General features: G+C 43.7%; 1 protein-coding gene across 3 annotated transcripts in view; it reads right to left on the bottom strand.

Annotated features, from left to right (window-relative positions):
- Nucleotides 1-22,455, bottom strand: part of CUNH20orf194 (chromosome unknown C20orf194 homolog) — a 107,465-nt gene that overhangs the window by 6,289 nt on the left and 78,721 nt on the right. For all 3 annotated transcript variants that reach the window (XM_019205552.1, XM_019205550.2, XM_019205551.2), the window contains 4 exons: nucleotides 17,252-17,377; nucleotides 14,773-14,810; nucleotides 6,093-6,228; nucleotides 3,179-3,265 (listed from right to left, as the gene is read on the bottom strand). In XM_019205552.1, coding sequence (XP_019061097.1) covers nucleotides 3,179-3,265; nucleotides 6,093-6,228; nucleotides 14,773-14,810; nucleotides 17,252-17,377 — 387 coding nt within the window. The remainder of the gene's footprint in view (nucleotides 1-3,178; nucleotides 3,266-6,092; nucleotides 6,229-14,772; nucleotides 14,811-17,251; nucleotides 17,378-22,455) is intronic.

The raw sequence follows: 22,455 nt of genomic DNA, 5'->3' as shown, positions 1-22,455 counted from the left end.
TTTTTTTTTTTTTTTTTTTTTTTTTTTTTGTGAGACAGGGTCTCCCTATGTAGCTGAGACTGACCTGGTTGGTCTGGAAATCACAGTGATCCTCCTGCCTCAGCCTCCAGAGTGCTAGGATTACAGGCGTGCGCCACCATGCCTGGCTGTTGTTTTTTAGTACTGGAGATTGAACTCAGGACCCTGCACTTATTTTTGTTGTTGTTGTTTTTTTTGGTACTGGGGATTGAACTTGGATCCTTGTGCTTGCAAGGCAGGTTCCAGAACCTCTGAGCAAAATCCCTGGCCCAGGACCCTGTGCTTGTGAGGCAAGTGGTGGCACCACTGAGCTAAATCCCTGGCCCTAGGGGTATGACTGTTATTACACATGACTTTGGGATGAAATACATGTCATTTATCCTATACATGTCTGCCGTGTGTGCCATTCTGCACGTGAGACTTTTTTTTTTTTTTTTTGGTTTTTTTGAGACAGGGTCTCACTGTGTAGTTCAGACTGTGTAGCCTAGGCTGGTCTCGAACTTGCAGTGATTCTCCTGCCTCGGCCTCCCAAGTGTTGGGATTATAGGTGTGCGCCATGTAAGACATTTGTGTAAATGTGTACACATCTACTTCACCTTGTGAGCAGGAAGCTTGTCTGCTCTTCAGAACAAGGGCTTCCTGAGGACAGAATCCTCCCTCCTCAGACTAGCAGTTCCTCCAAGTCAAAGTCCCTGCTCCTGTCATGCCCACCCGAAGCTGGGAGTCCTGTCCCGGCAGTGGCGGCTCCTGCTCAAAAGGCTCTCTCTTCCTGCAGGCCCTCAAGTGTGCCTGCCACCTCACTGTGCGCAGCTGCAGACTGCACTTGGATGGACATTTTCTCCAGAAGGAACCCAAGGGCAGGGCATCTCTGTTCTACTTTTCAGGCTCATTAAGAACACGTTCAGGGCCGGGGATTTACCTCAGTGGTTCCACTGCCTGCCTTGTAAGCACAAGGTTCCAAGCTTGATTCCCCATATTAAAAAAAATAAATAAATAAAATAAAAAAGAAATGTTCAGAGCACTAAAAAAACTAATTTTCTAGTATGGAAACATTCAATCATGCAAAGACAGACTGTGGGAGTATTTTTTTTTTGAGACAAGGACTTGCTGTATAGTTCAGGCTGGCTTTAAGCTCACTATGTATCTCAGGCTGGCCTCAAACTCAGAGCAATCTTCTTGCCTCAGCCTCCCAAGTGCTGGGATTTCAGGTACGCACCCCTCCCCGCTCAATGTGGCAGTATATTGAACCTCATGTCCCCTTATCTGGCTACCCAGCTGAAGAACTGTCATTTTTTCTGTGATTATTCCCTTGAGGTAAATTCTCATGATTAGAATCCCTTAGGTATGGGTGGAACTGTCACATGTCACAGGGGTAATAGTTTACAATACCCCCAGCAGCAGATAAGTACACCAGTTTCACAATTCCTCAGGCAATGACTATTATAGGTAATCTGGGTAAGAAGTGTCAAAACAATGAGGCTGCTTTCTTTCCTTCCACCTTTACCCCTTTCTTTTGCAGTGCAGGGGATTGAATTTAGGGCTTGTGCACTGAGCTATATCCCCAACCCTTTTTTATTCTTCTTTTTTTTTTTAGAGAGGGTCTTACTAAATTGATAAATTGCCCAGGCTGGCTTGAACTTGTGATCTTCATGTCTCAGTCTTCTAGAGTGCTGGAATTACCATACCACCTGGCTCTATTTCTTTTTAATCAAGTTCAACAGAAGAAATGACCTACTTGTTGGGCATGGTGGCGCACGCCTGTAATTCCAGCACTTGGGAGACTGAGGCAGGAGGATTGCTGTGAGTTCGAGACTAGCCTGGGCTACACAGTAAGTTCCAGGTCAGTCTCAACTACATAATGAGACCCTGTCTCAAAAAACCAAAAACCAAAATAAAACAAAAATAAACACCACCACCACCCCCGCCAGAAAAAAACCCAAAAAGAAATGACCCACTTATACACCGTTTGGGTAAGTGAGATGTAACTCAAATCATGTTTCTTCTGAGAATATGTCTGAAAACTTTTGATTTTACACACTGACATTTTGGGTTAAAATTTATTGTTTTTTACAGCATAGTATAATCACTTTTTGTTACTGGTGTTAAGGGTAGCATGGAGGATGTAGAGAGGAACTGGGAGAAGTGTAAGGATAACAAAGATAATCCACATAAGCATAAGAGATAATTCTGGCTGAGCTTTAACAAGTGTCTTCCCTGATACCTCCAACACAGCGCAAGTGAACTGTTCAGCTGTACAGGGACAAATGCTACACAAGTGTTAGGAGAATGGGTTATGAGCCAGAAACTTGGGCCAGAAATCCAATTCTCTCCTTTAAAGCACTAACTTATACAAGACATTTAACTCCTTGCTATCTCTGTCACCTTCTTAGTAAAACATGGAAAATAATGGAATCTAGTTCACAGGCTTGGTGTAAGGGTTACATGAGACAAAGACAAAGCTCTCAGCACTGCTCAACAGAATTTCCTGTAAGGACAGAATGTTTTGGATCTTCAGTCCAAGATAGTAGCTAACCATAGGCAGCTATGGCACACTTGAAATGTGGCTGTGTGACAAGACACTGAATTCTAAATTCAAATTAACTTTTATTTCTATTGTATGAAGTAGCCATATGGCTAGGAGTGAGCATAGCTTAGAACAATGCCTCTCATGCACAATAAGTGGACTTTACACACTCTCCTTCCGCTCCCTCTGCAGAAGTTCTCGGGCTGTAAAGCAGCCTGCAGAGACTGTTCCTGGGCCCCTCAGCAAGCAAACAGCCCATCCAAGGGGAACCCTGGAGGGTGGCCTGGCTACATTTTTGGGAGCAACTCTCACAGGGAAGGTTGTAAATCCCTTGTTGCTCATCAGCACACCCTTGCTAGAGGCAAGACTAAGCACAGGAGAGTGCTGTGCTTGGTTCCCACAGTGTGACTCCCTGAATCTAACCTCCAGGAAGGCTCCCATTTTGGAGTCCAAGACAGGAACACTGGGCCTCCCCACAGGACATGGCAGGTGGACCATGTCCTGTCAGCTTGACGTGTCACCCTCTAGAGTACCATTGCAAAGCACATATTTTAATTTTCTTGCTCTTTTTTTTCTCTGCAAGTAAATAATAATTGGGCTTACAAAAAATATATAGCTACTTTTCATGATACTTGCCAGCCAGGGTACATTAAATATCGAGATCGTAGCATCTGAGGACTTGAAAAGCTATTTTCTGACAGAATCAGCTCAATGTCTTCATTCCTTTGAAAACATACAGAAGAGATGCAAGTTAATTAGAACTGTCACTCTGAGAACTGCACATTCTGCTTTCTCCTTACTCTCATATGTACATAGAAGCACGTATGTGGACACTTTTTTCTGCTAACCTACAGGAAAATGACTTGTATGTATCATGTTATTGCACCCTTAAATATGTCAGTGCGCATTTCCTAAGGACAAGGACATTCTCTGACAGAACTACAGTATTATGATCACACTCAAATTTAGTTTCACGACAGCAGTAGTTCGGCAGACTCTTATGTCACACCCAGACTCACTGAACCGGAAACTAATTTTAACACGATCCTCAAGAGATTCACATGTATAATAAAACTAGAGAAGTACTGATCTTATAACCATTTCCAAAATTTCCTTTTTTTAGGGGCAGGGGGCCCATGGTGCAATCAAGGTTGATGTTGTCTCCTCTCACCCTGAAGAGTTTCTTCACCTTTCTGTTTCTCATGGCACTGACACTCTGAAGAGGATATGCTGGCTGTCCTGCGTGCCATGACCTGATTTATCTGGTTGCTTCCTGGTGGTAATGTTCCTTCTGACTCACATCAAGGAAGTACATCGCATTATTAGTCTCTTTTTTGTTTTTGAGACAGGGTCTCAATAGTACTTCAGACTGGCCTTGAATCCCCTGTGTAGCCCAGCTGGGCCTCAAACTCACAGCAATCCTCCTGCCTCACCCTCCAAGTGCTGGGATTACAGGTATGCACCACCATGCCACACTGTTATTAGTCTGTAGGGTTTACCCTCCTGTGAGTGCGAAGCACATATGGTAACACTACTCAGTGGAGTGGGGAGTATCCCTTTTCTTCATGATGTTTTACCCACTGCTTTTAGCATCCACTGATGATCTTTTCGTAAATCAATATTAGGCTGAAGGTTACACAACATCATCCTTCCCCTTCTTCCCTCTTTTATGGTGCTGGGGATTGAACCGAGGGCCTGGCACCTCCTAGGCAATTGCTCTGCGACAGAGCTATACTCCAGACCCAAATGGTGATTTTTCTAGTTTGACTGATCAATACCTATTTGGCTCTTCTACAAGGAAGGGCTTTGTTCCCTCAATTAGCATGTCTGTGTTCTAATAATCTATTATTACCACTGTTCTTTTACAGCGATCCTCCTGCCTCAGCCTCCGAGTGCCGGGATTACAGGCATGTGCCACCATACCTGGCTGCAACTGTTCTTTATTATGCGCAAATTGTCCTGAATTTGACAGTGACTAGCTTTGTAATCTAGTTCTGGTATCCTTTTGGCATGTCTTTAATTTTTGAGTACTACCCTGTATCACTAGCATAAAATGGAGTAGGCTTGCCTTGAACTTTCTCTGTGCTAGACATGTAATCAATTATCCAAAAATTTTTTTTTTCTTTTGCAGTACCAGGGATCGAACTCAGGACCTTGATGCTTGCAAGGCAGGTGTGATGCCACTGAGCTAAATCCCCGACCCTTATCCAAAACAAAAATTTTTTTTGGGGGGGTACTGGGGATTGAACTCGGGTCCTTGCTCTTGCGAGGCAGATGGCAGAACCACTGAGCTAAATCCCCGGCCCTATCCAAAATTTTTTATTTTGAGAAGGGTCTTTCTAAGTTGCCTTGGCTAGGCTCCTTCTCAGCCTCCCAGAGTGTTTCAAGTTACAAGTGTGCAACATCATGCTGGCCCCACTTCATGTTTATAATCCTCTTTCTCTAATCAATGAAGTTGGAGTCAGTTTCAACAGAGGATCGTGTTAAAAAGTTACCCAAATTGGCCAAGTGTGGCTACATAGTGAGTTCAAGGCCAGTCTGAACTACATAGCAAGACTGTCTCAAAAAAGTCATCTAAATTACTTCTTTACACTGTGGTTATTTTTACTTTGATATACACATACTCATTTTTGAGGGTCTATATTTGTATTTTCCCATCTTGTTGATTTAATCTTTTTCTTCCTACTACTGGGGATTGAGAGACAATTGTTCTACCCTGGGCTGTACACCCCAGCCCTTTAATTTCTGAACACAGTCATTTGTGATGGCAAAGGCCTATAATCCTAGCACCTGGGAGGCTGAAGCAGGAGGTACCTGCTAGTTCTAGTTTGACCTGGGCTACACAGTGAGTTCAAGGCCAGCCTGAATTACAAAGTGAGACTTTGTCTCAAAAAAATTTTGTTTTTGGATCGGGGATTTAGCTCAGCAGTTCTGCCACCTGACACCTACCTCACAATTGCAAGGGCCCCAGTTTGACCTCTGGTATAAAAAAACAATTTTTTTTTGAATATGTAAAATACTAAGAGTCAAAACTATGTAAAATGGCATATACTGTTTCATATCCTAATTTTTTTTTTTTTAAATCCCAAGTACTGGGATTATAGGCATTCACACCATCCCTATTTTTCACATCCTTTTGTTTTGTTGTTTATTTTTGAGACAGAGTCTCTCTAGGCAGTTTAGACTGTCCTTGAACTTGCTATGCAGTCAAGGCTGGCCTCCAACTCATGATGATCCTCCTGCCTCAGCCTCCTGAGTGCTGGCACGCACCACCACACCTGGCCATTTGTCACATTTTAACACAAGAACACTGAGACAATCCTGACTTCCATTTTCTTCAATGTATGAGGATGTGAATGTGTCAAATGAAATCCCCAAAATAGTACAGAATACTGACACATGGGGTCTCCTTGGTGAATTCTACAAAGCATCTTTAGTACTTTAGAACGTGACTTTCAAAAATGCTCAGATCTTAGGTACAGCGGAGAGACCCTATGGGCCACAGGCAGAATGCAGCCAGTCCTGCAGAGTGGAGTCTGGAGAAGTATACCTGGTGACAATCCCATTTTCTGCCAGAATGAAGGCTGCAGTAGGGTTGGCAGCTCTGAAGAGGCTCTGCAGCTGAACAAGGAGAGGGTGCCTCTGCTCCATGGTGAGACTTGTGAACACGACGTTATTCACCAGGCCTGTGGAATGAAACCAAGAACAGTTTCACCTTCTGAGGCCCAGTGGGTTGCTAGCTCACGTGAGTGTGGGCTTTTGCTCCTTGCATCCCTTCCGTACCTGCTCACCAGCACTGACATGGACCTAGGTGTCATTCTGTCCCCTTTTTAGGAACTGCTACATCTCGCTCAGTACCAGGGATTGAACGCAGGGCCTTGCCCTTGTGAGGCAGGCGTTGTGCCACTGAGCTAAATCCCTGGTAACTGCAACATCTTATAGTGAACAGTTTCTACCCTGCAGCTGCTTCCCTTCCTAACCTTTTATTTTTGGTGACATTGGGGTTGGAACTCAGGGGCTCCCATGTAGTCCTTCTCTACTACTGAGCTACAAAGTCTAAGTGGCCCAGACTGACCCTGAACTTGTGATATTCCAGCCTCATCCTCTTCTGCAGATGACTTTACAGGCCTACAACCAAGCCCACCTCCCCTACTTTCTTAAACTAGGCTTTCTGGTTGTTACCTGAGTTCTTGAACAAAGGGCCTTTTCACATCCACCGTATTAGAAACTGGTGCCATTTACCTTTGCCAGTTCAGACAACAGCTTTCTTTCTCTTTCTTTCTTTTCTTTTCTTTCTTTCCCTTCCTTCTTTCCTTCCTTCTTTATTGAGACAGGATCTTGCCATGTAGTTCAGGCTAAACTTGAAACTCACTATGTAGTCTAGGCTACCCCAAACTTGTGGTAATCCTCCTGTCTCAGCCTCAAGAGTGCTGGGATTATAGGTGTGAGCCACCACGCTCTGCCCAGACAACAGATTTATTTGCCAGCCACTAACTGTATATCAGGTGTCAACTATTATATTCTCAGAGAGTGCACAGCCAAGGTTTCACACAATTATCAGGTATGTGCTGGGACAGATATTCACCTGAGGACATGGTAAGAAAGGGTCCATTGAAGGTGAAGCTGTGGAGCAGCTATGATCATCACACCACTCCTAACCTTTTTGTGCAAAGATAGATATAAAATTCCTAAGACCATGGAGAATCAGGAAATCAGGAAAGTCACTACATTGCATCATTCTAACATATTTAAATGTCTCATCTAATTTCTACTTTTACGTATTTATAATCATAGTGCTTATATAGCTTTGGTATAAGATCTTTTAATTTTTCATTATAATTTTTATTTTATTTTAAACACACACATATATTAAATAGAATCAACTCTCATTACCTGGCTTCAAGAATTAGCAAGAATTGACTAATCTTATTTATTTATTGATTGATAGATCAATTGTGGATTGAACCCAAAGTCTTTACATTGAGCTGTGTCTGCAGTGCTTTTTTGGTTTGTCTTTTTGAGACAGGGTCTCTATTTGTAATTCAGGCTGGCCCTGAACTCACTATGGAGCCCAGACTGGCCTTGAACTCAAGGCAATCCTCCTGCCTCAGCCTTCCAAGTGCTAGGATTACAGGTGTAAACCACCATGCCCAGCTGTAGTGCTTTTTTTTTTTTTTTCAATCTTGAAACAAGTCTCACAAAGTCACAGAAATGTTCAGGCTGGCTTGAATTTGTGATCTTTGTATCTCAGCTTCCTAGAGTGTTGGGACTATAGGTATGTACCATCTATACCTGGCTGACTAATTGTATTTCATCTGTACCATACGCTTTAACTTTTCTTCTCCCTCCCCTAGTGGATGATTTTGAAGTCAACCCTAGATATTCAACTATTTCATCCATATTTTAGTATGTGTCCCCATAGTATAAGGACTCTAAGAAAGCAATGATTAATAAATTCCTTCATATAAAAAGAATTCAGTCTATCTTCATGTTTCTGTTTCATGAAATTTTTCTTTTTTGTACCAGGGCTTGAACTCAGGCACTTGCACTTGCAAGGCAGGTGTGGTGCCACTGAGCTAAATCCCCAGCTATTTTTTTTGAGACAAGGTCTCACTATATAGTCCAGGCTGGCCCTGAACTTGTGGTGATCTTGCCTCAGTCTCCTGAGTGCTGGGATTACAGGCTTGGACCACCATGCCTGACTAAATTCATAGTTTGAATGAGCTACAATAAGTAAGTTTGAAAGCAACTTCCAGGATCCCTGGTTCCCTGGTTATGGTTTGAGGGAGACACTATTGTTACATCCTTCCTCTCACCAATAACACTTATGAAAAAGGTACTCCAAACTTTCCAGACAGACTGTAACCTCATAAACCCATCTGTTATGCATTCCACTTAAGACTGGAGACAGGGGCTGGACGTGCTCATGCCAACAGGGACATGTGACAATGATGATAAAACCCACATGCAGTGTTTTGCAATGTGACCGAGACCCAGGACCATCAGGAGTCAGAGCTCACTGCTGCAATGCTGAGTATAGAACTTGCTTCCTTACTGCTTAATGCCTGTCTGTCCTGCATCTGTGAAACCTGAGTCCCACTCTCCGTAGTATCTGTATGAGCTCCCCTTAGGCACTCTGGCTCCTGACAGCACTTCACAGACCATTAAGGATTCAAAGATGAGGTTCCCAGTAGCTCTCTCCTAACTCCATGAAGTAACTGGTAAAAGGTATACTAACCTGAGCCCTCTCCTCCTACTCACTGTCCCTTAGCTAGGGAAGCCTGGTGAGCACTAAAATCTCTGATCCATCCTTTACTCAATCCCAGGTCAGACCACTACTCTCTTTGCTATGCTACTGCTTAGTTTCTACTTCCAAACTTCCTTTTCTGTAATTCTTTTTTCTCATTTTTTAGCCAGGGCCCCACTAGGTAGCTGGGCTGGCTCTGAACTCATGATCCTCCTGCCTCAGCCTTCAAGGTAGGTGCTGGATCAAAGATGTGTGCCACAAAGTTCATTTTCCTACTGTAGACAAAATAATCCTTCAAAAAGAAAAATCTGAGCCTGTCATTTTCCTACTTGTACTATCTCAATGAGTTCAAAGTACTGATGATTAGTCTCTAGAATTCTTGCTTGCCTGACCTATCTACCATGCAGGACTTCCTCAGTGCCCTGCTCCCTGTTCTAGCCAGGTTTTCATTATCCTGCCAAGAACCACCTTTTCCCTTCTTTTTGTTGGGCAATTTCTCCTTTTCAGGACAGACAACTCGTTGATAGCACCTCTTTCAAAAGAGCCCCTTATGCCCAAGCTTGGGTCAGCCCAGGTTCTGGTAAGTATTTGTTGGTCAGTCAGTGAACTAAGTATAATGAAAGACATGCACCTCGACCCAATCATTTACTAAGCTGGAGGCATTCACTCTCACAAGTTCTACACTTACAAGTCTAAGCAAAGAGTCAAATGAAAAGGTTTTTAAGACCTGGGCCATGGGACAGTACAGGGCCTGCCTGGCAAGCACAAGGCCCTGAGTTAGATTCTTAATGCTGCTAGGTGTGGTGGGGCAGGCCCGTAATCTCAGCACTTGGGAGGCTGAGGCAGGAGGATCATCACAAGTGCACAAGGCTAGACTGGGCTATACAGTGAGACCAAAAAAAGAAAAGACTTAATGGTATTCATAAGCACATATGTGGGACAAATTTTATTAAGGTCCAAAAGCATATTTAGTAAAATGTTTCTTCTTCCCTCTTCCTCTGGTGCCTTGAGCCCTAGTTCTCCTCCCAGAGACAACTATTATCACTAGTATCTGAGCACACTTGCTCCCATCTCCAGGTGTACAAGAAGATAGGCATATATGGAATCACTTTTCTTCTCCCTTCTCTCCCTCCCTTTTACATGTATGGGAGATTGAACCCAGAGTTTTCACATGGTGTCACATCCCCAGCCTGCCTATCCTTCCTTTCTTCCCCCGCACCCCTGTCTGTGTGTCTGGTTTTTGTTTGTTTGTTTGTTTGTTTTTTTGGTACTGGGCTAGGTCCTTGTGCTTGTGAGGCAGGTGGGTGGAATCACTGAGCTAAATCCCTGGCCCTTGTTTTTCTTTTTGAGACAGGGTCTCACTATGTGGTTCAGGCTGGCTTTAAACTTACAGTGATCCTCTGGCCTCTGCCTCCTGAGCACTTTCGGAATCACAGGCATGTGCCACCACACCTAGCTGTTTTATATTTTGAGACAAGATCTCATAAAGTTGCTAAATTGTACAGGTTGGCCTCAAACTTGTGATCATCCTGTCTCAGCCTCCCAGACTGCTGGGATTACAGGTGTGTGCCACCACATCCAGCTAGTAAAACTGTCTTCAGGATCACATTTTTTTGAGTGCTTCTCCCACACTCAAAATCTTTACCCTCTAGGTCTTCACGATGATTGAGTAGCCAGGGAACTCAAATGGTGAACACCTCAGCACCTTGTTTCTTCTTCTTTTTTTTTTTTCTTTTTTTCTATTCTGGTACGAGGAATTGAACTCAGGGGCTCGAGCTTGCCAGGCAGGTGCTGAGATGCTGAGCAACAACCCCGGCCTGTTCCTTCTATTTTAAAGAGGCTCCCTGTACACTCTTTCTGTACTGAAGCTTTTCCAGTGCCAGGGAAGCCTCAAATGAGTGACACTGGTGGTGCCTGTGCTCCGACTCCCAGTTAGCAAGGCCACTGTAGAGATGTCTGGGGAACAAGAAGACGCGCCTGGAGAGCCTGACTCCAGAATCCCATGCCTTGGTGCAGCCACAGGAAGTCACTGGAACTTCTAGAAACTGAGTAGGACAAGGTCAAAAGGCCATGCCCCAATGTAGCACCACTGGCAAGCAAACTGGATTCTGGAACACTCAGCCCATGCCTGGAATGGCAGACAAGGAAGCCGGAAGTGATAAGGGGCCCAGGAGACTCCCAGTGGTGGAAAACAGTAATAGTTTGGTGAATTTTGCAGTGAGGAGCCAGGAAAGGCTGAATGAAGAACCATAAAGGCGCGGAGCCTGGTATCTTGTCTTTTTCTTAAAAAATGAGACAGGAACTTGCCATGCAGTTCAGGCTGGCCTTGAACTCACTATGTAGCCCAGGCTGGCTTCAAACTCATGGCAATCCTCCTGCCTCAGCCTCTTTAGTGCTAGGATTACTGATCTGTACCACCATACCTGGCAAATCTATCTTCTTTGGCAAAAGAAATGGGAGAGCCAGACTAACACAAGTATGCTCAGCTGAGCAGGGCAGCAGGATTACAGGCACAGCCTAGTGTGCCCAAGAAAAAGGCTGAATGAGCTCTAGGTATCTGACAGACATATCCTGTCCCACGTTGTGCCTGCTGCATGTGTACCATCTGGACAAACAATGTAGCGTTGGCATTTTAGACCAGTGACTGGGCAAAGAAAAGAGACTCTGCTTCACAGAGAAAGAAGAAAGAGGATCATCCCCAGCATTCCTTAGGCCAGCTATGTAAACTGTCGCTTGCCAAGAGGAAATGCCATCTGTGAAGCTGGTGAACAGGGTAAAGTGGCCACAGTGAGCACTTGCGTCTTGTCTGGGCCACAGTGTCCTTCTGTTCGGTGCGAAGGAGTGAACACCCAGAGCAGCCTCGTCACACTAAGTTCTGGGTGAGCAGGCAGTCTGGCTGGCCCATTCCTGAACAGAGAAACATTCTCATGGTTGGGGTGTCCTGGCCTAGGTTAAAGGCTTCCAGAATCCCCAGAGAAAATAAAAGCCACTTCGTTTACCCATAGAAACTTCTTTTTTTTTGTTTTTTGTTTTTTTTGGTACCGGGGATCGAACTCAGGTCTTTGTGCTTGCGAGGCAGGTGGCAGAACCACTGAGCTAAATCCCCCGTCCCAGAAACTTTTTTTTGAGACAGAGTCTTGCTATGTAGCCCTGGCTAGCCTCAAACTTGTGGCTAACCTCCTGCCTCAGCCTCCCAAGTGCTGAGATTACAGGCATGCATCATCATGCCTGGCCTCTAGAAACTTCTGAAAGCAGTTCATGGCAGTATAATATCTCCACTTTGCTTTTAGGTCAGGATTTTATTGAGTCCTGCACACTGTGTAAACACTGAAATTGCTTCTTTGTCCTTGGATTTTTATAAGACACACACATCATCTTTGGCTACAACGTAGTCCTTTTCTCATTGTAAAATAATATTTTGCTGTTAAAAGCAATGAATCAGGGAATCTGGCTTATGACCAGAAGCAAAGGGAAGCAATATGCTCCCCTGGGACATGAAGCATTTTGCCAGGTATATGTGATAGATCCCACCTCCAAGTGAACCATCAAATCTCATCTTGTTCTCTAAGTGAGGAAAAAGGAAATAATGGCCTTTTATCTCTCTTCTTCCCAGACTGACCATACCCAATTCAGGCTAGTCCATAGGATTCTGTGGGCCCAAAGGCAAAAGAAAGACATTTACCAAAGCACTGTTACTCCAGGAGTCTCTTGGAGTTCAGAAAACAGCACAGAAGGCTTCAAGATCATCTGCTCATATCCCTAGCTTTATACAAGCCCAGAATTTGACACACATGGCTCTTGAACAATAAGTTGGAAGGCACTGTTAATGACATATGCCTTCCAACCTACTTGCCCTAAGCAAAGTGACATCGAACCTTTTAGAGCTTCCAATGATAACAGCTGGCTGTAGCATGAGGGCCATACATTCGCCACCACTGGCCTAACCCCTTAGGCCATACTAGAAGGGGCTTGAAGACAGGGGATTTTCCAGTGCTCTCTCTCAGGGAGGCCTGACCATGATGCAAAATTGTAGAGGGGCACTAAGGGAGAAAGTGCCAACAAGAAAGTGACACCAATGTTTATAAGAATGAGTCAGGTGCTAGGACAGATCAGCAAGTCTTGGCCCAACTACTGGCCAACACCATTAATCAGACAAACACTTTCTCACTTCCCTGGAAGATATCACTTCTTGAGTCAACCTTCACTACCAGTCTGGGCTCCCAGAACCTCCTCTACCTAGCCTAGTATACTTCTTAGCCAAAAGGCCAAGAAATGATTCTACCTAGCTTAGTGGCTCCTTCTTCCAGCACACTGGTTTCTCTTCAGCAGATTGGGAGGAGCAAGTAATTCAGAAATCACAATTTTCTTTTTTTTTTGTTTTTAGACAGGGTCTTGTTGTGTGTTTATTTAGGCAGGCCTTGAATTCATGAAGTTTCTCTTGCCTCAGCCTCCTGAGTGCTGGGATTGGTGTTGTGCATCACTATGCCTAGCAAAATAACACTTCCTGAAAGATCTTCCTCTATCATACTTTTTTCGCAGCCCCAAATACTCTAATACATCATTTACACTTGATGGCATCCAGTACCTCACTGGCTGGCTGTTAGTTGACATGGACTTGGCTTCAGCCGTCACCTGTCCTCTTAAACATCCTGCTGAGGTAACTAGTGTCCTTCACATTTGCAAAGCCAGTGGGCTTCCTTCTCTCTTCTACCCAAGGTCTCTGGAACATTAAACCTGACTCATCTTTTTCTTTCTTTGATGTGTGAAGCAATGCTTTTTTCTTCTTCTTTTGTGTCCTGGACTTCCCATTTCTCTCCACATCCCTGGCCTTCTGATCTTTTCAATTCCACACCTAGAAACTGGTTAACTACAGTCCATGCCCTTGACTTTGACATGACTTCCAAATATATAACTTAAGATCAGACAGCCCTCCTTGGTTTATCCTAGACTTATTTTCTCTTGCGCTATTTCAAGGATAGGTACTGCCATTCTTCCCAGTCTTCAAAGCTGGAAACCTAGGAGTCATCTTAGATACCTCTTTTTCCAGCTCATGCCCCACGTCTAGTTTGCCACCAGATCCTACTGACCCAATCTCCACAAAATCTCAAGATTGTCTCCTTAAGAGTGTCATCTCTACTTGGGTGACACTGTGGACAGAATGAGTCAACCTCCACTTCACCCAGCTTCTAGGGTGCAGTGTTTGGAAATTAAAAGGGGTCTCTAAAAGCTACTACCTAGTAGAACAGTCCAATATACACATTTCTTCCCCTGGGGACCAGCCTCCAGCACTAGTCAGCACACAGCTTAGCTGTTTCTCAAGACAACAGCACTAGTATGCTGCTGTCCCTGATCCTGGCAGACTACCAAAAAGATCAACAGGACACAACTGTGCTAAGGAGAACAAGTTGTTTTCTTCCATCAGATTTCTATTTCCTCCAGGACTAGCTCCTGACAACAATGAGCATTTCATCACCACTGCAGGAAACTTACAATTTATTGTGGATTTCCTGGTATCACAGATTATATGACTAGAAAGTGCTGCTTCCAGGGTTACTAGGTAGTAGGGTAATGGAAGGTTGAACAAACCTTCAGGATGGAAGGATTTTTCTAATGTTTTCAAAGAGATGTGGAAAATTCCAGTGCGCGTAGTGGGGGTAAGTATTAAGGACTATAGGTTCTGATGGGCTGAACGAACCCTACTCTCTTGGCCCAGGATATATTGATTAAAAGTTTGCTGATAGAGTGGACCAGAATACCTACTCAGTCCACTGATTGCTTGCTACAAGGCTGGAGCAGACATGAGCTCAGGAGTGGTACTGCTGTGGCAGTTTATTGCCATTAAAAGAAGAAATCTGTCCACCAAATATGATAAAAGAAATAGTATGTCAAAGTCTCCCCTGGACTAATTCTGTTTACTTTCTATTGCATCTGAGGAGAATGTGAAAGGCATGTAGGTAGGCAAGAAGTAAAGCACATTTCGTACCTTGTGAACACTGGTCGAGACATTTCGGGAAGAGAAATCTAGGGGAAAAAAGAGAAATATGTTAAGAGTCATTCATCTGAGAATTGTTAGTGACTATTTCCCACAAAAATGTGACTCAGTTTGAAAGCCTTGGGTTCAATCCAGTACCATACTCAGCTATTAACTTTATTTTTGGTCGTAGCTCTCATAATTGTTATTGTAACCATGTGCACCATGAGCTAAGCAATAAAGTATTTTTTTGCAACAGAGCATTAGTAAATCACTTTAGTACATTACTTTTTGGAAGAAATTCAGAAGTAATTTCTTATTAATATCTAAAACATGAGCAAATCACTAATTCTGACTGATTGATTTTAGTTTTTCTGAGACAGAGTCTCACTATGTAGTTCAGGCTTGCCTTGAACTCTTGATGATCTTCTTGCCTCAGCCTCCTGATTGCTGAAATTATAGGCCTGTGCCACTACACCCAGCTATTATGATTTACTAAACTAATATTTTTGATATCTCAATCTGAAAAATGAGGAAATATATGCACTCATACTTCCTACTACTTACCCTTGATTCTATTATTCATATATACATATATATGTGTGTGTGTATATACATATATATGTGTATATATATGTATGTATATTTGTGGGGGGTTTTGAGACAGGGTCTCACTATGTACTTGAGACTGACCTGGAACTCACTATGTAGCCTAGGCTGGTCCCGAACTCACAACAATCCTCCTGCCTCAGCCTCCTGTGTGCTGGGATTACAGGCATGCGCCACCACACCCGCCTTATTTATATTTTTATATTCCATAAACCATATTTACATAATTTTAGCCATATTTCTTTAATTAAATAAATTATATACTCATCTTTAGTCCTTTTTATACCTTTTTTATTTAAAATAAATTGCTCGGAGCTGGGGATTTGGCTCAGTAGTTCTGCTGCCTGCCTGGCAAGCAAAAGGTCCCGAGTTTTATCCCCGGTACCAAGAAAAAAAAAGGAATGAGTTCTAAAATAAATTGCTTGGGTTGGGGATTTAGATCAGTGGTGCCGCTGCCTGCCTCACAAGCACAGTCATGAGTTTGATCCCTAGTACCACACACACACACACACACACACACACATACACACACACAAATTAAATCTCAGGGCATGGTAGTGCACGCCTATAATCCTACCACTCAGGAGGCTGAGGGAGGATTGTCATGAGTTCAAGGCCAACCTATACTACATAGTGAGTTCAAGACAAGCCTGCAAGGGATTTAGCTCAGTGGTTCCACTGCTTTCCCTGCAAGTGCAAGGACCAGAGTTCGACCCGCAGTACAAAAAAAAAACCCAAACCCTCCCCACTAAAAAACAACAAATTTCCAAGTTCGATCCCGTAAAAAAAAAAAAAAAAAAAAAAAAAAAGACCATACAGACTATCCTGCATCTTGAATCATACAGTGAGGCCCTATCTCAAAACAAAAAAACCCACCAAAATCTTTAGCTGGGGATGGTGACACAGATCTGTAATCGCAGCACTTGGGAGGTGGAGGCACAAGGACTGCTGTGGGTTCAAGGCTACCATAAACTACATGAGACCCTGTCTCAAAAAACAAACAGACATGTCGCCACTTGCCTGGCAAGTGCAAGGTCCTGAGTTTGATCCCTGGTACCAAAAACAAAACAAAACACCAAAAACCAAAACTACCCCACAAACAAACAAAAAAAAAGAACAGACAAAAAAACCAAGCAAAAACAACAACAAAAAAATTGAGAACATCTAGTACACACATGTTGGAGAAGCCATGTATTCAAAAGATATTCCTTTCCTTTTCCTTTTTTTTTTTTCCTGGTACTGGGGATTGAACTCAGGACCTTGTGCTTGCGAGGCAGGAGGTGGAACCACTGAGCTAAATCCCCGGCCCCTTCATCCTTTTTTTTTTTTTTTTTTTTTTTTTTTTTTACAGCTCTAGGGATTCAACCCAAGGCCTAGCATAGATAACAGAAAAGTCCTTTACTACTGGCCTACATCCTCAGCCCTCAACAGATACTTCATGAGCACTTATTACATACTAAACTAATCACTAAACAGAAATGGTTCCTAGCTTGGCATGATGCCTGTAATTCCAGTGCTCTGGGAAACTGAGGCAGGAGGATGGCAAATTTGAGTCCAGCCGGGGAACTCAGTGACTCAGCAGGACCCTGCCTATCTCAAAATACAAAAATAAAGGGCTGGAAATGTAGTTCAGTGAGAAGTGCCTGAGTTTAATCTCTAGTACCATGCACAAACACACAAAAGAAAGTTCCTACCCTCACAAAAGCTAAATTTATATTCTGTAATTGCTGTCTTTTCTTTCTGGCTTTCTGTCTTTTGACATATGGGGCATTTAATATATGCAAGGATGCATAAAGATGTGCCTTCTGGTGGGCAGGGAGCAAGTCACTATGGGTGTAAACACAGCGCAGACTGTGGGCTGGAGGTGGTCAGAGTCATCTACCTGTGTTCCATGTAGCAGCTCAGAGGATCCACACATACTGTGATGGCACCAATGGTGAAGGAAGACTTGACATTTGCATCTGGGTGGGTTTGCAGTGCCTGAACCACATCAATAACATCTGTGTAGCTGAGGAGAAGAGAGAATGATTAGTCTACTGGCTGGGGTTACAGAGTTGGGGAAGAGGGGATCACTGAGTGGTCGGGTGAGCAAGGGCAGAAGAAAGAGCAAAAGGAGGAAGAGCCTGAAATTGGTGAGTGGGTCTCCTCTCCTCTCCCCCACCCCGCCCTCTGCAGGATCTTGCCATGTACTTCAGGTTGGTTTTGAACAGGCTAGCCTTGAACTTGCAGTGATCCTCTTGTTTCAGCCTCCCGAATGCTAGGATTACTGGTGTGCGCTACCATGCCTGGCCCATGTGATTGCGGTATTTGGTGTGATTGAGTTCAAGGCCCTGGGAACTAAAAAGTACTTCTGCATTTCTAAGTTCTGTTAGTTCTCAAAACTGCACAAGTAAATAGAAAAGGCAGCCCACTCTAGAGGTAGAAGGAAGCCTGCAAGTGACTTTGGGGCTCTGAAGGTGGGACTGAGTGTCCTTGGCCTGTTTTCCAATCATTAAGGTAGGAGGTCCTGGTGGTGTCTATTTTCCTTCATAGCTCTGTTTTCTCCTTCTTATCTCCCAGCAGCACCAGAGCTGTGCAACTCAGCAGACACATGTCAAATACCATTCAATTCCTACCTTCTGCCTGGAACTCCAGACTTAGAGTCATTTTGATATCTTTGCTTAGAACCCAGTATGTTCACAGTCAAATGCCCACAGCCTGCTCCTTCCGTAGCTTTGTTTTTCTTAGTGGGGAGAATACTTTTTCAGACGCTATGCCAAAAATTATGTTGGAGTCTTCATTAATTCCTTTTTGTTTTTTGAGACAGGGTCTCACTATGTAGTTCAGACTGCTCTGGAACTCACTGTGTAGCCCAGGCTGGTCTTGAACTTGCAGCAATCCTCCTGCCTCAGCCTCCTGAGTGCTGGGATTACAGGTGTGTGCCACCACACCTGGCTATTAATTTCATTTTTTTTCCTGTCTTCAACATACAACTAGAAAGACCACTGCTCACACTCCCCCACTATCCTGGGTCCAAACTGCTATTATTTCTTGCCTAGAGCACTCCAACAGCCTCCCAACTGGCTCGCCTATTTCTGTCTTTGTCTCTCTCTAATCTGTTCTCCATGCAGGAGCCACAGGAATACACTAAACCCTTGGTCAGATCAACATTGCTCTGTTCAAATCTTCCAGTGGGTTCCATCTCAGTGTGAAGGCCAAAGTCCTTACAATAGGCCAGGGAGCCCTTGGGATATGACCCCCCACAGGCAGTGAAGAATTTCATCTACCATCCTGTTCTTTCTCCAAATCCAACCACTTTGGCCTCCTGGCTCCTTCCTGAACATGCCAGGCATATTTCTACCTTTGTTTTTGTTTTTTTTTTTGTTGTTGTTGTTGTTGAGACAGTCTTGCTATGCAGTTTGACCTGGCCTTGAATTTACTAGGTAGTCCAGGTTGACCTTGGACTCATAGTGATCTTGCTGCCTCAGTCTCCTAAATACTGGGATTATAGGTGTGTACTACCATGCTTGGCAACTTCTACCTTTGTGCTCTCTGTCCCCTCTGTCTGAAATGTTCTTTTCTTCTGATACCTGTATGGCTTACTCTGTATCTCCCTTCTTGTCTCTGCTCAAGTGGTATTTTTTTGGTCATTGTTTTTGTGGTGCTCAGCATTGAACCCAGGGCCTATGCATGCTAGGCAAGTGCTCTACCACTGAGCTACATCAAGTGGCATCTCATGGGAGAGGCATCCTCTGATCTCAGATATCCTGTATCATCTGACAGTTTCCTTGCTCTGCTGCAATTTTGCTCCAAAACACTGATCATCAATCAGCTACATATCCTATCTTTATTTTTTTCTTTTATCCTGTGAGTCTCTTTCATTTGCTGTCTTTTCTCATTTGTTTAGTGACTGTCTTCACAATATGAATGTGAGGTCTTTGCTGAGTGCTGTAGCTCTGGTGCATCGAGTAGGGTAGATGTTTGGTCCCCAGCAGACCCTTGGCCACTCTAAGTAGGGACACAACTGCTTCACCTTATAGAAGAGAACAATGTTGTCCTGACTGACTCACCCTATCAACAAAAAGCCTAGTTCTATCAGGGCAAGTCACACTTCACGGGCAGCCTTGAGGATGGGATGGGCCTGGGTCTGTCTGGGACTTTGGGAGGGCAACAGGGGTTGCTGTGACAGTCCTGGCTTCTTGAGCCATTTCTCAAGTCTCTATCCCCGCCACCAAAAATAATTGTCTGTAGAAGGGCCCTTGGCTTTACCCAGGACAACAGCCCCTATCCACTCAGCAGGTCTGGCTTCAGTCCTCCTAACTAGTGGAGCTCAGGTAGCAGGCGGCACTCCCTTGTGAGCCCTGGTATACAGGGCCCTTCAGAGAGAGAGAGCTCTGCTCCTTGGCTTCTCTCCCTGCCTGGCCTGTGTGTGGCCACACTGGGCTCCTTCCTCAGCATTGTCTGGGTGGGCCTGGAGAGCCTCACAGCAGAACAGCTGTTAAGTGGGACCGACACTGCACACTGCTCCAAAGCTCTTCATGGACATTTTTAATGGATTTAACTCTCATCATTAAATGTCCCAGCCTTGATGCTTAGTATTATCTTTTTCACTTTTCTAAAAATAAGTGATTGGAGGCCTTTTCTTTTCCAAGTTCAATATAAGCAGTAGAGACTCATTAATTGCAAGGATTCCAGTCATTTTAATATAACTGGATTTTCCTTAGAGAGTGTGGCTAGGAATTCCCAGGTATTCAGAGCATTTAAATAACCATTAATTTCAATGACAAAGGCTGGAGAGAAAAACTGGTCCAAGGCTCCTTTGTGAGGCCTGTGAATTTGGGTACTGGCTCCAAAACAGAAGGCCCTGCCTTTCACCTCTTCATTCAGGAATTCTGTTCTCTCCTTTCCCTATCATGGCCAATACTCCACCTGGGCACAGCTTTCAGACTGGAAGAGAAGCCCTGGCTACAGAACAAAGCCCAGGCTCACACTGGAGAGTTTGGAACAGATTTCCTCGGCTAAAGTGACCCAACTGCAGAATGAAAAGTTAAAAAGTCTTTGTTTGCTTCTTTGTCAGTTTTCTCTTTATTAGAAATAACAACACAGCTTTAATCCCAGCACTGGGGAGGCCAAGGCAGGAGGATCACCTGGGCCACCTGGGCTACACAGTGAGTTCAAGGCCAGCCTGAATTATATAGTGAGACTGTCTCAAAACAAACAAACAAGCAACAACACAAGTTGGTGTGGCAGTATGGTGGTGCATGCCTGCTAACTCAGCACATCGGGAGGCTGAGGCAGGAGGACTGAATGTTGGAGTTCAGCCTAGGCAACTCTGTGAGACTTGTATCTCATAAAATAAAAATAAAAAGTAGGTTGGCCCTGGGTTTAATCCCCAGTACTTAAAACAACAAAAACAAAAACTAAACCCAAATTAAATCAAAACTCAGGACTTTAACTTTCCTTTGACACAAAAGATAGTCAAGTATCCCCTGGGTTCTTTTTTTTTTGTTTTGTTTTGTTTTGCGACAGAGTCTCTCTTTGTATGTAGTTAAGGCTGGTCTTGAAACTCATTATGTAGTCCAAGCTGGACTCAGTGTTCTTCCCTGCCTCAGCCTCACAAATGCTGAGATTATAGGAATGCAACACCATGCCTCGCCGGGCTGTTTTATGCTTGCACTTTAAGCACTTATGACTGGCCATAAGTTTTACACTAATTTTTTGCTTTGAGAAATACTTTGTTTTTAATGTAGATAACTGTAAATAATGATGTTACAACATTCTCTATCCAGATATAGACTTCAAATTCCTTAAATTCAGATTTCACGGTTTTATTTATACTGTATTTGTAAATTATGTTCTATACAACGTGTCATGGCTTATGTCTAGATGTCTCCTCAAAAGCCTCATGTGGTTACCGGTGGGGCTTTTCAGAGGTGGCCAGATCTAGACTGTATGATCCTGGGATCAAGGGTGTGTGATTACTATATTAGTCCACTGACTGGCTTGCCATAGTTCTGGGTGTGCAAAATGGGAAGGTCCACACTGACTGTGAATGCTATCCACCCTAAGGGTACGTAGCCTGGATAGAATATGAGGGGCAGAAAGAGGGCTGATGCCATGGCTTGCTGCTGCTTTACTACTTCACTGCTTTGCCACCTTCTGCCTGCCATGACTGTTTCTCCTCTGTGATGCCCTCTGCCAGGCCACCCTGCCTTGGAGCCAGCTGATTATGGACTGAAACCTCTACAAAATGTGAGCCAAAAGAAACCTTTTCTCCTTTAATTTTGGGTGTTGGGTATTTTGTCTCAGCAATGAGAAAAGTAACAGACACAATTTCATCATTTCTGTAGGCTCCATATGCACCACTACAATCAAGGTGCCAAATAGTTCCAAGGCCACAAAGATATCTTATGTTGCCCTTTATAACTACATCCACTTCCTTAATTTCCTCCTGACCTGACCGCATTTCAAGGACAGCCAAAACTGTCTAAAAAAAAAATGTTGTTTAAAATATGCTAATTCCATTTTTATTTGTTTTGGGGCTAGTCTTGAACTCATTATGGGGCCCAGGCTGGCCTTGAGCTCAGCCATCCTTCTGCCTCAGTCTCCAGTGCTGGGATTCCAAACCACCACTCCTGGCTCCCATCTCTTAAATTTTGGGACAGGGTCTCACAAAATTGTTAAATTGCCCAGATTGGGCTCAAACTTTTGACTTTCTTGCCTTAGCCCTCTGAAGTAATGGGATTTCAGCTGTGTGCCACCTCACAGTTGTTAATCCAGTTTTTAAAACAACTTTGATAACAGCTTTACTTGATGTCAAAGTTTAATACCACTGCTTTTACTATAGCACTACACTAAATTAAATGGGAACAGGTCACTCTAGGATCCAAAGGTTACTCTGCCCTATATCACAGGTTTTGTTCCATAAAATACTACAAATAAAAATATGGGCTGGAGATTTAGCTCAGTGGTGCTGCCACCTGCCTTGCAAATGCTAGGTCCTGAGTTTGATCCCTGGTATGGATTAAAAATATATATATAGTAAATGTATATTATAATATATAATACATATATATACACACACACACACACACACACACACATATA

The sequence above is a fragment of the Fukomys damarensis genome, unplaced genomic scaffold (assembly GCF_012274545.1).
Source record: "Fukomys damarensis isolate Sample0158 unplaced genomic scaffold, DMR_v1.0_HiC HiC_scaffold_7, whole genome shotgun sequence".
NCBI lineage: Eukaryota > Metazoa > Chordata > Mammalia > Rodentia > Bathyergidae > Fukomys > Fukomys damarensis.
The sequence above is the reverse complement of the archived record's forward strand: the minus strand, read 5'-3'. Positions and strand labels throughout refer to the sequence as shown.